Raw genomic sequence first — 13,742 nt, forward strand, 5'->3', positions numbered from 1 at the left:
TGAGTTTATTGAAAACAACTCGATAACATCAGGAAATTTCGAAAAGTTTATAAAAACTGGTCGTATGCAAATTATTAAAAGTTCTACAACACATACAAATTTACTAAACGAACCAATTACAATTTTATCTAAAAATAGCGACACAACAAATCAAACACAAAATCCGCTTAAAAATTGTTTAAAAACAAATGTCAACGCTAATAACGAGATTTCTTCGTCATCAATCTCTGAAAATTTCAAAGATAAATCAGAGAGTTTATTATCAAGTTTTGGTGATGCATTTTCAGTTAACGACCCGACTAAAAATCTAGACCAACAAATTACAGATAAACAATTCGTTTCGAAAAGGCAATTGAGAAGTTCACAAGTAAATATAGAAAAAAACGAAAATGATATTATTAATGAAGAAGAAAAAAATCAGATATACACGTGGAGTGGGAAGAAAGTGAATACCGTTGTTTTTGACTCTGAAAAGGATACCATAAAAAGAGGAACAAAAAAGTTGTTTATGAAAATAAAAAATTGCAATGGAAGTGTTCTAATTATAGAAGACAATGAGGGTAATAAATTTGGGTTTTATATTTCGAAAAAAGTCGACAAAATGGACAAGACTATTTATGATGATACAAGTTTCGTTTTTGTACTTCAAAAACAATTTGTAAAAAATTTTCAAAAATTCGGTATTAAAAGTGATTGTACAAAAAACGTGTTTTGTGTCGATGGAAAGAATAAAATAGGACTTTTTTCTATAGGAAATGGAGACCTCAAAGTTTATAAAAGTCATAAAGGAACGACAAAATGTACGTGTAAACAAAATTCATTTGATAGTGGTGATAATTTGGAAAATTTATTTGGAGAAAACGAAACAACGACTTTTGTGCTCAAAAGAATAGTTGTTTATACAATTTCTGATGTATTTGATTTAACCGATTAGTTGTTTTGTTCTTCAAATTGTTATAATTATAAAGTTAATTTTTCAAATGTGGTTTACTTTTAACATTTTACGTCCTATTTTTTATAATAAGATTTACAGAAAACAATTTAAAAATAGAAAAAAAACGTTTTTTGATTCTCAAAATTTTTTAAATAAAACAAAAAAATTTTAGTTCACCTGTACAGTGAATTATAATTTTTTTATCTTTAAACGTTATCTGTTACTTTTTAGACATTTAAATATGAAATATTACGGGAAGCCGTCCCAAAAATCCATATAAATTTTTGTTTTAAAATTTTTCGTGTTTTACCTAATGCTTTATATTTAAACAAAACTAAACCTATTTTATGTCCACCAGATAACATTAAAAGACCGACTCTACAATAAAAATAATTGATCACAACCACCATTTTAATTAAATAAATTATTTGCCGCAATTGTTTTAAATAAATAAATACCTTTCATCTATTTTCTGCGTTTTCGTGTCATTCACATTCCTCTCCGTATCGTGTGGACGCGGATGTGGTTTTTCCTTGAAAGAAGGGGGTGAAGGGGGATATGCGCCAAGGAGGACTTAAAGACTTTGTTTGAATGAGTCTTTAAGAGCCTTTTTTTCAATGCTCCGTCTCACTCGGTATATAATTGACTCGAGGTGAATAATCGGCATTTCTTGAATTATAGAACCAGACCAAATATTATTTCAATGGCTTATATACTATAATTTTAATTAAAATGTTATTAAAAATAATGAATTAATTCATTTTTAGAAATGGTTGTGGAAAAAGCTTGCGCATATAATTTTTCTTTTACTTATTTTTATTACATAAAAAAGGTTATCGATTTAAAAAATTTTAAATAATCCGAAAAAACTATAATTAAAAAATATAATATTTAATTGTCTACATAACAAATACAATTAAATTTGATTGTACTTGTATCTTTAAAATAAATTATCAATTTTAATATAAAAATTAAATTTTTATGAAAACTATGAATTCTACGAAAACCGATTTTTCATGTTTAAAAACACGAAACTCCAATTAAAATTTAAAAAATAATAAATGATTTATTTTGTAACTGTAATTTTGCTATCTTTTTTGGCAACGACTAAAACTTTTGCCACGACGTGGTGTGGTCCTGGGCAATATTTATTGATCGACAGTTGTTTAATTTGTCTAGCGGGTACTTATTCTTATGGAGGTACAACAACATCATGTTCGTTGTGTTTTCCTGGCACTTTTTCAAAATCTGGAGCATCTTCATGTACACAATGTTATCCCGGATATTATTCGTCGAGCTCTGGTTCTTTTTTATGTTCAGCTTGTAAGGCTGGAACTTATACATTGGATCGGGGGTCCGTTTCGTGTTATACATGTGCAGCGGGAACATATTCTACTGATGGAGCATCCAATTGCCTCAATTGTTCGGCTGGATCTTATTCCGTTTCAGGATCATCAAATTGTACAAAATGTGAAACTGGATATTATTCGAAGTCTGGATATTCGAAATGTATTCAATGTGTTTCTACGAGTTGTAAAGTGTGTTTAAAAACGACGGGGGAGTGCACTTCGTGTAATGTTGGCTATTCGTATGATTCGTCGAATAAAAACTGTTCGATATGTCCCGCATCGTTTTATTCAGGTGGCGGAACTTCGTTGTGTTCAAAGTGTGCAACTGGTTTTTACTCACTCAGTGGTTCAAGTGGGTGTATAAAGTGTTCAACAAGTTGTAAAACGTGCGACCAAACAAATGGAAATTGTTTATCTTGTAATGACGGTTATTTTCTGAATGGTAAAAAGTGTGACACATGCTCGGCTGGCACGTACCAAAGTGGAAGAATTTGTGTATCATGTGCCGACATGCAATACTCATTGGCGGGAAGCACAACGTGCAAAAGTTGCAGTCCAACGTGTTTGAGTTGTGATAAGACAAATGGGTATTGCACGTCATGTGAGTCGGGAATGGAAATTACAACAACAACGTGTTCGGTTTGCAGTGCTGGCACATACAGCACTGAAAACAAATGTGAGTATTGTTTACCTGGGACATTTTCATCATCACCAAAGAGTTCACAATGTGATCAATGTGCAGATGGGACTTATGCCAACACACCAGGATCAACAAATTGCAAAACATGTGATGTACTGTGTCAAGGACCATGCGAAAAAACAAGTGGCAAGTGTGACGCCTGTGTGAGTGGTGCTGTTTCGTTGAATGGAGTATGTTCACTGTGCAATTCTGGAACAACGGCAAATCAAACAACAAACAATTGTGATACATGTAAAGAGGGTACCTATGCCGGTGAAGGCTCTTCTGAGTGTAAAAATTGTGGAGAAATGACATACTCGACTGCCGGCTCGTCTTCATGTCAGCAATGCGACAGTCATTGTGATGGGTGTGATGCGACGACTGGGTATTGTGTCAACTGTGTGACTGGGTATGGTCTTGCAGTTGGGAAGTGTGCCATATGTCCAAAGGGGACTTACTACATGAGTTCTGTGTGTCAGAGTTGTGGTGAGATGGCATACCAAGATGTTGTTGGACAAACTACCTGTAAGTTGTGTGACTCTTCGTGTGCAAGTTGCAATGCAACAAATGGAAAATGTTTCACATGTGCTGCTGGATATGGCTTTGATAATGGCACATGTACGTTGTGTGGGGACCTCACATACTCGGAAGGAGGTGTTTTGCAGTGCCAACAGTGTTCCACTGAATGTAAGAAGTGTGACAGAAAAAGTGGTGCGTGCACATCATGCGAAGTTGGCAACAAAAGAGCTGATAACAGTTGTGTGTCATGTGCTCCATCTGGATATTGCGATTTGTGCACAGACGAGACATCAGATGGTATTTGTGTATCATGTGAAGATGGATTTTATTTGAATGAAAGTGCCGACTGTCAACCATGTAGTGATATCCACAATGACTGTCTGACGTGTTCTAAATTAACAAAAACGTGTCTGTCATGTGCAGGCAACATGATATCAACTGGCACCAGTTGTGTTGCATGTGAAGTTGGGATGGTCAAAGTCACAGAAACGATGTGCGACTACTCATACAATGTCATCCCAAAGTGTCAGATTGCAGACTATGTGAATAATCAACACATTTGCACCACCTGTTTTGCGCCATACGTCACTTTAAATGACTTGAAGGCGTGCAATTTGGCATACACAACAACAACATATTACGACACAAATGATCACAAATTACACAAAAACATGAATGAATGCATCAACCAAATTAATACAACGTGTTATTCGTGTAATACAACAACAATGTTGTTAAACGGTGTTTGTAATGTTAAGAATGAGAAGTGTGAGACATACTCGCAACACGGCTGCGACAACTGTTTTTCAGATGTGATCACATCAAATGGCAACTGTGCAAACACCACAGATTGTAAATATAAAATCAACAAAGAAAGCGGCACGGAGTGTTTGTATTGTGTCGATGATGTGTCGTGTGGCAAAGCAAAACAAAATTGTGCTATATCAAACAACGAGTATTGCTACTTTGCAGTGAATGGGTATCACACAACAAACGACAACACCATTGAACAGTGTGAAAGTGAAGTGTGTGTCATTTCAAATAAAATTGTTACTGATTTGAAATGTAAAGAAGACAAATTGTTGAAGGATGGCGCGTGTACAACTAATACGATGTGTATAGCAATATCAAATGGCGATTGTATCAAGTGTGATTCAAAAGAACACCTCTCTCAAGGAAAATGCTTATCAAACAGTGCAAATTGTGACAACCAAAATAAACATATTTGCATTGTGTGTAACAACACCATCAATGTTGAAGGTGTGTGCACAGACACCCAGTCAATTCATTGCCTTTCATTTGACAAAGTGTGTGTCACATGTGAGAGTGGCTTTTACAAAGACGTTGATGGATGTAAAGAGAAGACTGGCGTGCTGTCAAATTGTGATGTTGTCTCGTCACTCAACACCAAATGTGTCGAGTGTGAGTCCGATTACAATTTCAATGGAATTTCGTGTGTGCCACAGATACTTTCAAATAAGACCACCAGACAGACAACTAAAAACGAAGACACACAGACAGACAGCCATTGTGAAGTGAGCACCACAAAGGGGTGTCTGAGGTGTCTCAGTGGGTATTACCTCGCAGACCGCATGTGTGTCAAGTGTGAGTACCCATGTGTCTTCTGTTCAAATCAAACATTCTGCACCAAGTGTGACGATTACTCGTATGCAAACAGCAACGGCGTTTGCACTGAAATTAACGCACTTGTCAGTGTGTGTGACGTGTTGATGTCAACATATCGCGGGTGTGTTATCTGCAAGGAGGGGTACATGCGGTCATCTGATGGATCAACGTGCATTGGCTGTGATGAGTCGTGCAAGTCGTGTACAAATGAAGGAAATTGTATTGAATGTAATGAGACATTTTATCGCACTTCATCAAATGTCACCAAATTGTGTTCATCACAAAGCGAGTTGACTTCATGTGCAAACAAAACAACAGCCGGTTGTATGCAATGTGAAGGTGGACACTATCTCTTCAACAATTTGTGTATGAAATGTCAAGACACGTGTACACAATGTTATGGCATTGATGAGTGCACCGACTGTGTAAAAGACAACGTTCTTGTGTCAGGCGTCTGTTCACATTACACAGCCATTGAGAACTGTGTTGAGTCTGCCAACAACAAATGTTCAAAATGTGATGACAAATACAAGTTGAGTGACGACATGTTAAATTGCATTCACACCACAAATTATGGTGTTGTAGTTGGCATACCAATTGTCTCTGTGTTCATTATAGTACTTATTAACATTAGTATTATAGTGGTTACAATTATTGTATTACAAAAGCGCAAAGAAACAAAGAAAATGGAAAACATCTGTGTCTTTGAGATGAGTCGTTCAAACATCACAATGAGTGTGTTATATGGCAACGTTTTGACTAACAAAAAGTCGCTGACATTTGATGACACCAGTGAAGTTATTCCCGTTGAAAAGGAATCTCGCGAACTCCTCTGTGTTGGCAACAAAGGCAAAGGCATTTTGAAAGTCCAAATCACAACACGTGGCGGCTGCGACAAATACTCAATTCGCACCGAGCCGCAATTGGTGACTTTGAAGAAAGGTGAAGCGTGCGAGTTTGAGGTGTTTGTAACACCACACTGCTCACTGAAATTGCACGACGAGATGATGATAGTCACCATGAACATCGAAAATAGTGAAACAGTGTCTGTTCCAATTGCCATTGAAATCACAACAGAAAACTCGACAAAATTAGATTACGACGAGTTAAAAGAAGACAAGAAACTTGGGGAAGGCTCGTTTGGAATTGTCTACAAAGGAAGTTACAGAGGAAATGTTGTTGCTATTAAAAATATGAAAGAAGTTAAAAACAACAAAACTTCGATGGCTGAATTTGAGAATGAAGTGTCAATGTTAGACAAGTTTAGAAGCGATTATATTGTCCATTTCTATGGCGCCGTGTTTATACCAAATAAAGTGTGTATGGTCACTGAATTTGCTGAATATGGGAGTTTGAACGACTTGATTAAAAAGACAACACAAGAGATGCCACGATTGTTTCTGCGAGTTAAATTGATGTTAGACGCTTCAAAAGGGATTTTGTATTTACATTCAAATAACATTTTACATAGAGACATCAAACCAGATAACATTCTTGTCTATTCACTTAATATATATGACAAAGTGAATGCTAAATTGACTGATTTTGGGTCATCTAGAAACGTCAACATGTTGATGACTAACATGACATTCACAAAAGGTGTTGGAACACCAAAGTATATGGCGCCTGAAGTACTTGAAAGAGAGAAATATAAGAAGCCAGCTGACGTATATTCATTTTCAATCACAATGTATGAGGCATTCACATGGGACTTTGCATTCAAAAATACAGATGTACAGTTTAAATATGCATGGAGTATTGCGGATTTTACATCGAGTGGAAAAAGACTTCCAATACCAACGTCAGTACCAGAGGAACTTAGTTTACTTATCCAACAAAGTTGGGAACATGACCCCCAAAAGAGACTAGAAATTAAATATGTCGGTAATTATCTCGAAGAGTTCTATAAACCAAATAATTGATATTTTGTTATGGGACTTACTTATTTTATTTTATAAACTTTATTGTTGTTTCCAAAAGTTAACATTACGATTTTTATCTTTGATAAAACATTTGAGAAAATGTTTTGATAATGAAAACACTAATGCCTTTTTTGTTTTATTAAAACATTTCCAAAAATTGAAGAAAAAAGGAAAACACACAAATTATTGTTTACGTGATTTTATTTGTTTATTGTTTACATTAAAAAAATCACTACAAGGTAAGTTTTTTTGTATATCATATGTAGTTCAAAAAATAATAAAAAAGAAATATGTCTTTTATTTAAAACAGTAACAGTATCATAAGGTTAAAAAAGCTTCACAAAACTTTTTTTTACAGCCATCTTTTTTAAAAAGCTGATGTTAATATATTTTGTTATCGATATAATTTTTTTAATTCAAATTTTATTTACGTTTAATGGATTTGCCACGTTTACAGTTTTATGATAGGGGTAAAGAAAAAAAGAAGATACTGGTTGATCATTTGAGTAGATATTCAGTCAGTAAAGTGTTAACTTCTCGCAATGTAGCATTTTTTAATAAAAATAACAATAACATTTAATAAAAATGTACAAAAATAAAGATAAAATAGTATAGATTTTTAAATTAAATGTATAATTATTATACTATTATTATAAAATTAACTGAAATATATAAAACAACTCAATTTTAATAAAAACGGAGAATAGAAAAACAGAATAATAGATTTCTTTTTTTCCCAAAAAATCAAACACAAAAAACATTAAAAAATAATAAATGATTTTGATAGTAGTATCTATCTTGTTATACAATGTCAGTGCTGCAAAACAGTGGTGTGAAAATGATGGTGTTATCCAGTATGCAGACAATGTCAATTGCGTTGAGTCTAGTGAATGGAATATCAACGACATAACATTTAAGTTCACCGCCAGTTGTTGCACAACCCAGACAAAAACGTTCAACGATTATGGCGATGAAAGTAGTGATGAAAAAAGGTTCAGTTTTCTTTCTGATGGAATCGTTTTAAAAACGTTGTTTTTTCAACTAACAAATAAAAATAAAAATATTACAATATGGGACGGAAAACGGACAGAAGGAATATTCGTTGCTTTTGGTTGTTTTGATAATCAGTTGTATTGTCGTACATCAATTGGACAAGATAAATTAACATTTATAGACCACCATTGGCATGGCATATCTCTATTTTCAGATATCGACCAGTACTTTTATATAATGATATATTGGGTAGGAAATGAATCACCAGTACAACTTTTCATAGATGGATATGTCTCTCAACACGTTACTCTTGAATATATGAAATCCTCAACCCAAAGTTCGGGTATTGTCTACTCCAAAAATAGATTTTTATTTACAGGTAATTCAAATGAAAATTTAATTGTAATCAAAAACAAAGACGGTGTTGCAAAAGAAGTCTGTGAACGGTTTGGATACAAAAGATTCCTATTTTTCGAAAAATCATATAAAACCACATATCTTAGTTACACGGCGTGTACTTGTAAAAGTACAACACACCAACTTCTTGAAACTTATGACTGGAATTATCCCGATTGCCGATATAACCATTCTTTATACAATTTGGATTTAACAAATGATGTTGACAATGAAGTCACTATTGAAGTTCAACTTTCCTCGTTTTATTCAGTACTATTTGACACAAATAAAAAATATATTTTCACGCCATTCAACGATAAAATTACTTCTATGATTTTCACACATTTTGAAATGAAGGAAAATATTAAAGTTGAATTCTTGATTGAAGTTTTTATTAATAATCTGACGATAACTTCCATTGGTAATTATTACTTCAAAGAAGGCGTCAATATACAAACAGTAAATCACAACGAAGATTTTATCAATAAAATCTTGTTTTCTGTTGATAAAAACTGACCGGTGATGGTACATTATCGTCTTGTGGACGTAGAGTGTTTTATGTTGAATCACTGTTGAATGGGTATATGTGTTATTGCAATTACACAAATGGTGTCTGGGATCCATCAGACACGTCATTGAACAAAGGAGACTGTTTGGAGTATTCATTACAAAGCAGTTTAATACTTCAGATCAACTCCGCCAACTACGACGTGGCTGCAAATCAAAGTTGGCAACAAATCAACTTTTTGAATCAAAAAAGTACAATCACAGGAAGTCGTGTTCTCGAAACACTAAATGCCAACATCCAAATTGATGTTGTTTTTAATAACATCAACACGGTTTTATATATCAAAAATACGTTAGCATTCAACCAAAATACGCATATCATATTTCAACAATTTACAACTCTGTTGATTGATGAAAATGTCAAAATTGTTCTTCACAATCCACAAAACAACACAAATAGAAATGGAATAATTATGATAGAAACCGATGCAAAATTTCAAAACAATAACAATGCAATGACTGTTGAATATAATAGCACCACTTTATTAAATTATTGCATCGAATTGATATCTTTTGAATTCCCTTACCAATTTAAAGCTTTCACTTCAAATTCTAAACTAATTGGCGGGAAATTATATCGAGTTTGCCAAGAAGGAAATTTACTCAATGAAAACACACAATGCAATTTCACAGGAAATGATATGAATGCTCACCTAAGTTACGAATAAAATGTCCTTCATTGTCCAATTAACACGGAGAACGCAATGATTCTGTTGAAAAACAACAACTTGGCACAAACAGTAAACTTCAATGGTCATTTTGAACAACAAAATAATTCCACTCTGAAATGTACAAAAAACATCAACTATTTGACTCAATTTAAAGAAGTGAATGAAAATGTTATCTATATTGAAGACAATTCAATAGATGGTGGAGTGTTCACTTTAGAAGATCAAACAAAAAATTGTTTATGGGAAACAATTTTGGTTTTCAAAGTTCAACAACAAAAAGTATGAAGAAATCGTTGAGTTTTGTTGTGACAAGTGACACAAAATACAACTGCGTTGCTTTTGAAGCGAATGTCTACTCAACACAAAATTCGATGTGTTTTTTTTGTAAAAATGAATGTTATTTATATGAAAATAAATGCAATGTTATATCAACCGTATGTAATAGAACATATAAAACATTGCATTATTCTTTATGTGAAGAATGTTCGACAAAATATGAAGCCATGAGATACGAATGTTATCAGTGTCCTGACAAGTGTCTTCATTGCGTTGATGGTAAATGCATTTCTTGTGAACAAAACTATTATTATGATGACAATGGTGTCTGTCTACCACTTGATAATTCAACGGGAAGTGTTCAATTGTATATGTTGCAAAATGCAAGAAAGTGTTCAGAAGGGTATTACACATCGTCTACAACATGTCTTAAATGTTCTGATAATTGTATTCAATGCAAAGATTCATTAACATGTCAAATATGTAATACATTCAGCTTTTTAATCGATAAAGGCGATTCTGTCATATGTGAAGTCCAAAGCAACGTTTTACTTGCGACAACATTGACTATTTTGTATTGTGCAACAAGTTATTACAAAGATACATCGAGTAATTCATGTAAAAGGTGTTCAACTACGTTTGGTGAATTGTGTGATCTGTGCGATTTTGACAAATGTTTGAAGTGTTCGCAATATGGAGTTATGAATAAAGTGACTGGGTGGTGTGAAGTTCTATCAGAGACTTCATGTTCCACAACCCAAAACACATATTGTACTTCATGTGAGCACGTAAATTATGCTATGAATACAAGTGGTCTTTGTGAACCCAACACCAACTGTGCAATTTCATTCAAAAATGGGAAATGTCCAGTTTGTGTCGATGGATATTTTAATACACCTGCAAGGGTGTGTGAACTCAACACTACACAAAGTGACAAATGTATTAAATTAACACAAGAAGGCGACAGGTATTGTCGTTGTGAAACCGGTTATTTTGTATTGGACAACAAGTGTTTTAAATGTTCAGACAATTGTGTTGATTGTTATAATTTTGATGAATGCCTCCTTTGCAAAGACAACTACTTTTTACTTGAAAATGGGACATGTGGAGAGATATCTGAAGTCACAAACAACTGCAAAAAGTTGATTCAGACGCGTTCTATATGTGCATTATGTCACATCAACTACTTCAGAGATGCAGATGGAAAGTGTGAGAGTTGTATTGAGAATTGTACCATATGTAATCAGAAATCGAAGTGTTTACAATGTGTACAATACAACTTTTTGCTGACAGATTCTACAAAATGTCTTTCATATGACTACTTGGATAACTGCGACATAAAAACGGCGAGTGGATGTGTGTTGTGTTCGAAAGGGTATTTCATTTTAAATCAGATGTGTGCAAAATGTGACTCAAAAACAATGAATTGTACTGAATGTACACAATATGGGGTATGTACATCATGTACAGACAACTTCATCTTATTATCAGATGTTTGTACTTCGATTGACAAGATATCTGATTGTATTGAAATCGCACAATCGAAGTGCTCTAAATGCACATTCTGGCATATTCCCAATAACTCTGGCACATCATGCCAAACGCAAGCTGTCTGGTGGGTCATATTTGTGTGTGTCTTTTTCGTAGTTATAGTAATCTTAATGTTGATAATAATGTGTATAATAATCATTTTCAAAGTGATTGAACACAAAAAAAGAAAGAAAGCACAAAAGGAGACGTGTCTGTTTGAAATGAGCAAATCAAACATCAAATTTATCAAAACGATAAATAAAAACGTTGTAGTCAATATCGATAAAATTGTGTTTGAGAGTGCTGATTATGGTGATCTCAAAGTTGGGGAAGAGTCGCGTGAATTGATATGTATTGGTAACAATTCCAAAAACACCATCAAAGTTCAGTTCTCTTCGAAAGAAGACAACTATAAGTATTCATTCAGAAGTGAGCCAAAGGTCGTTTCAATTCCAAAAGGAAAAGCATGTGAATTTGAAGTCTTTTTGCTGGTGAATTGTTCGACACAAATAGAAGATACCATCTCTTTGTTCTCTGCAAATTTAAAGAAAGGGGAGACTTCTGAAGTCTCGATTGGAATTTGTGGAAAGACTGAAATATCGACCCGTTTAGACCCAGACGAACTTAAAGAAGAAAAGAAACTTGGTGAAGGCTCTTTTGGAATTGTTTACAAAGGAAATTTTCGAGGACATGTCGTTGCAATTAAAAAGATGAAGGAATTTTCTGAGACGAAACAATCAATGGATGAATTTACAAAAGAAGTTTTTATGTTAGATAAATTCCGTAGTGAGTATATCGTCCATTTCTATGGCGCCGTCTTTATGCCATCTAAAATATGTATGGTCACTGAATTTGCTGAATTTGGAAGTTTACAAGACTTGATGAAACATAAAAAAAGCGAAGAAGTTAATATGAAAATCAGAGTTAAATTGATGTTAGATGCATCACAAGGAATTGTTTATTTACATGAGAATGGCATATTACATAGAGATATCAAGCCAGATAACATTCTTGTCTATTCACTTAATATAAATGACAAAGTAAATGCAAAATTGACTGATTTTGGATCAAGTAGAAATGTCAATTTATTGATGACCAATATGACATTCACTAAGGGTATTGGTACACCTGTGTATATGGCACCTGAAGTGTTGAAAAAGGAGAAGTACAAAATGTCATCAGATATTTATTCGTTTGGTGTCACCATGTATGAAACATTTGGGTGGGAAAACCCTTATAATAAAGTGGATTTCAAATTTCCATGGAAAATTGCAGAGTTTGTTATTTCTGGAAAACGTTTATTAAAAAGGGAATTCATAACACAAAATGAGTACAACATTATTTCACGATGTTGGGATGATGATCAAAAAAAGAGGCCATCAATTATCGATGTTGTTGAAAAGTTGGAGACATTTAATTTAATACAGTAAAGTTTAATTATGTTTCAATAATATTTATTTTTATTTACAAATATTAAACAAAACTTAAAATAGTGTTCATTATCATTTTTACTTTCTGATGTTTGATAATAGAAAAATAGTAATTGTTGAATTTTGCATGTATTTATTTGGTTATTGCGTTTGGATTCATAAAATTAACAATTCTTTTTATTTTATTATTGAAGTTCCACATCTGAAATAACTTCGCGTATTTTTTTAAATAGCAAATTAAGTTTTCTTGTTAATAACATACAGTTAGTTTCACAACAATTCCTTATTTTTTACAACAAATAAATTTCTGTTTCATAACAATTAAATTTGTACCTTTTTCATCCATGTTTCAAAATAAGTATTTTTTGTTGCACAATTTGCATGATTGTTTTTTGTTTTAAAATAATATAGTATTATTGTATAACCGCATTGTATTGTTTCACAACAAAACATTACAAATTAACACAAAAAATAAATATTATCAAAACAGAACTCTTTAAATAAACAATTTATATTGGTATAAATTTATAATCTAATCGATAAAAATTAATATTAAACACGAGATAACTTAAGAAAATTCAAGTCTTCATGGGAAAAACTTTACGAGTCACTACCGAGGTATAGTGAGTGATCACATTGAATAATATTGCTGGTGTGATATAGTCGAAGCTCTCATCAATATTTGATCAGACTTCTGATAATGATTTCAGTAAAAAATGGGGATTTACTTTTTCTATAATATTTTTGTTCTTGATATAACAACACAAAACAAGTAATCAAGTAAAGAAATAGATATAAAGTTACGAGTAAAGTATTGTCTTGATGCGTCTAAAGGTATTTTGTATTTACA

At 33.1% G+C, this 13,742-nt stretch overlaps 4 protein-coding genes across 4 annotated transcripts; all 4 read left to right on the forward strand.

Annotated features, from left to right (window-relative positions):
- Positions 1 to 64: 64 nt before the first annotated feature.
- Positions 65 to 1,321, forward strand: EIN_482340 (hypothetical protein; the record flags this gene model as incomplete). The annotated part of the gene is made up of 2 exons (XM_004256913.1): positions 65 to 892; positions 1,166 to 1,321. 2 exons carry the CDS (start codon positions 65 to 67, stop codon positions 1,319 to 1,321), a joined length of 984 nt encoding a protein of 327 aa, XP_004256961.1.
- A 674-nt stretch (positions 1,322 to 1,995) lies between these two features.
- EIN_482350 (protein serine/threonine kinase, putative) lies at positions 1,996 to 7,029 on the forward strand (the record flags this gene model as incomplete). The annotated part of the gene is made up of 1 exon (XM_004256914.1): positions 1,996 to 7,029. One exon carries the CDS (start codon positions 1,996 to 1,998, stop codon positions 7,027 to 7,029), a length of 5,034 nt encoding a protein of 1,677 aa, XP_004256962.1.
- Positions 7,030 to 7,803: 774 nt separating this feature from the next.
- On the forward strand, positions 7,804 to 8,934 carry EIN_482360 (hypothetical protein; the record flags this gene model as incomplete). Its single annotated transcript, XM_004256915.1, has 1 exon — positions 7,804 to 8,934. The coding sequence occupies one exon, from the start codon at positions 7,804 to 7,806 to the stop codon at positions 8,932 to 8,934; it is 1,131 nt and encodes a 376-aa protein (XP_004256963.1).
- Positions 8,935 to 9,895: 961 nt separating this feature from the next.
- EIN_482370 (protein serine/threonine kinase, putative) lies at positions 9,896 to 12,892 on the forward strand (the record flags this gene model as incomplete). The annotated part of the gene is made up of 1 exon (XM_004256916.1): positions 9,896 to 12,892. The coding sequence occupies one exon, from the start codon at positions 9,896 to 9,898 to the stop codon at positions 12,890 to 12,892; it is 2,997 nt and encodes a 998-aa protein (XP_004256964.1).
- Positions 12,893 to 13,742: the final 850 nt, after the last annotated feature.

This window comes from Entamoeba invadens, assembly GCF_000330505.1.
Source record: "Entamoeba invadens IP1 unplaced genomic scaffold scaff_1105074725519, whole genome shotgun sequence".
NCBI classification, from domain to species: Eukaryota; Evosea; order Mastigamoebida; family Endamoebidae; genus Entamoeba; species Entamoeba invadens.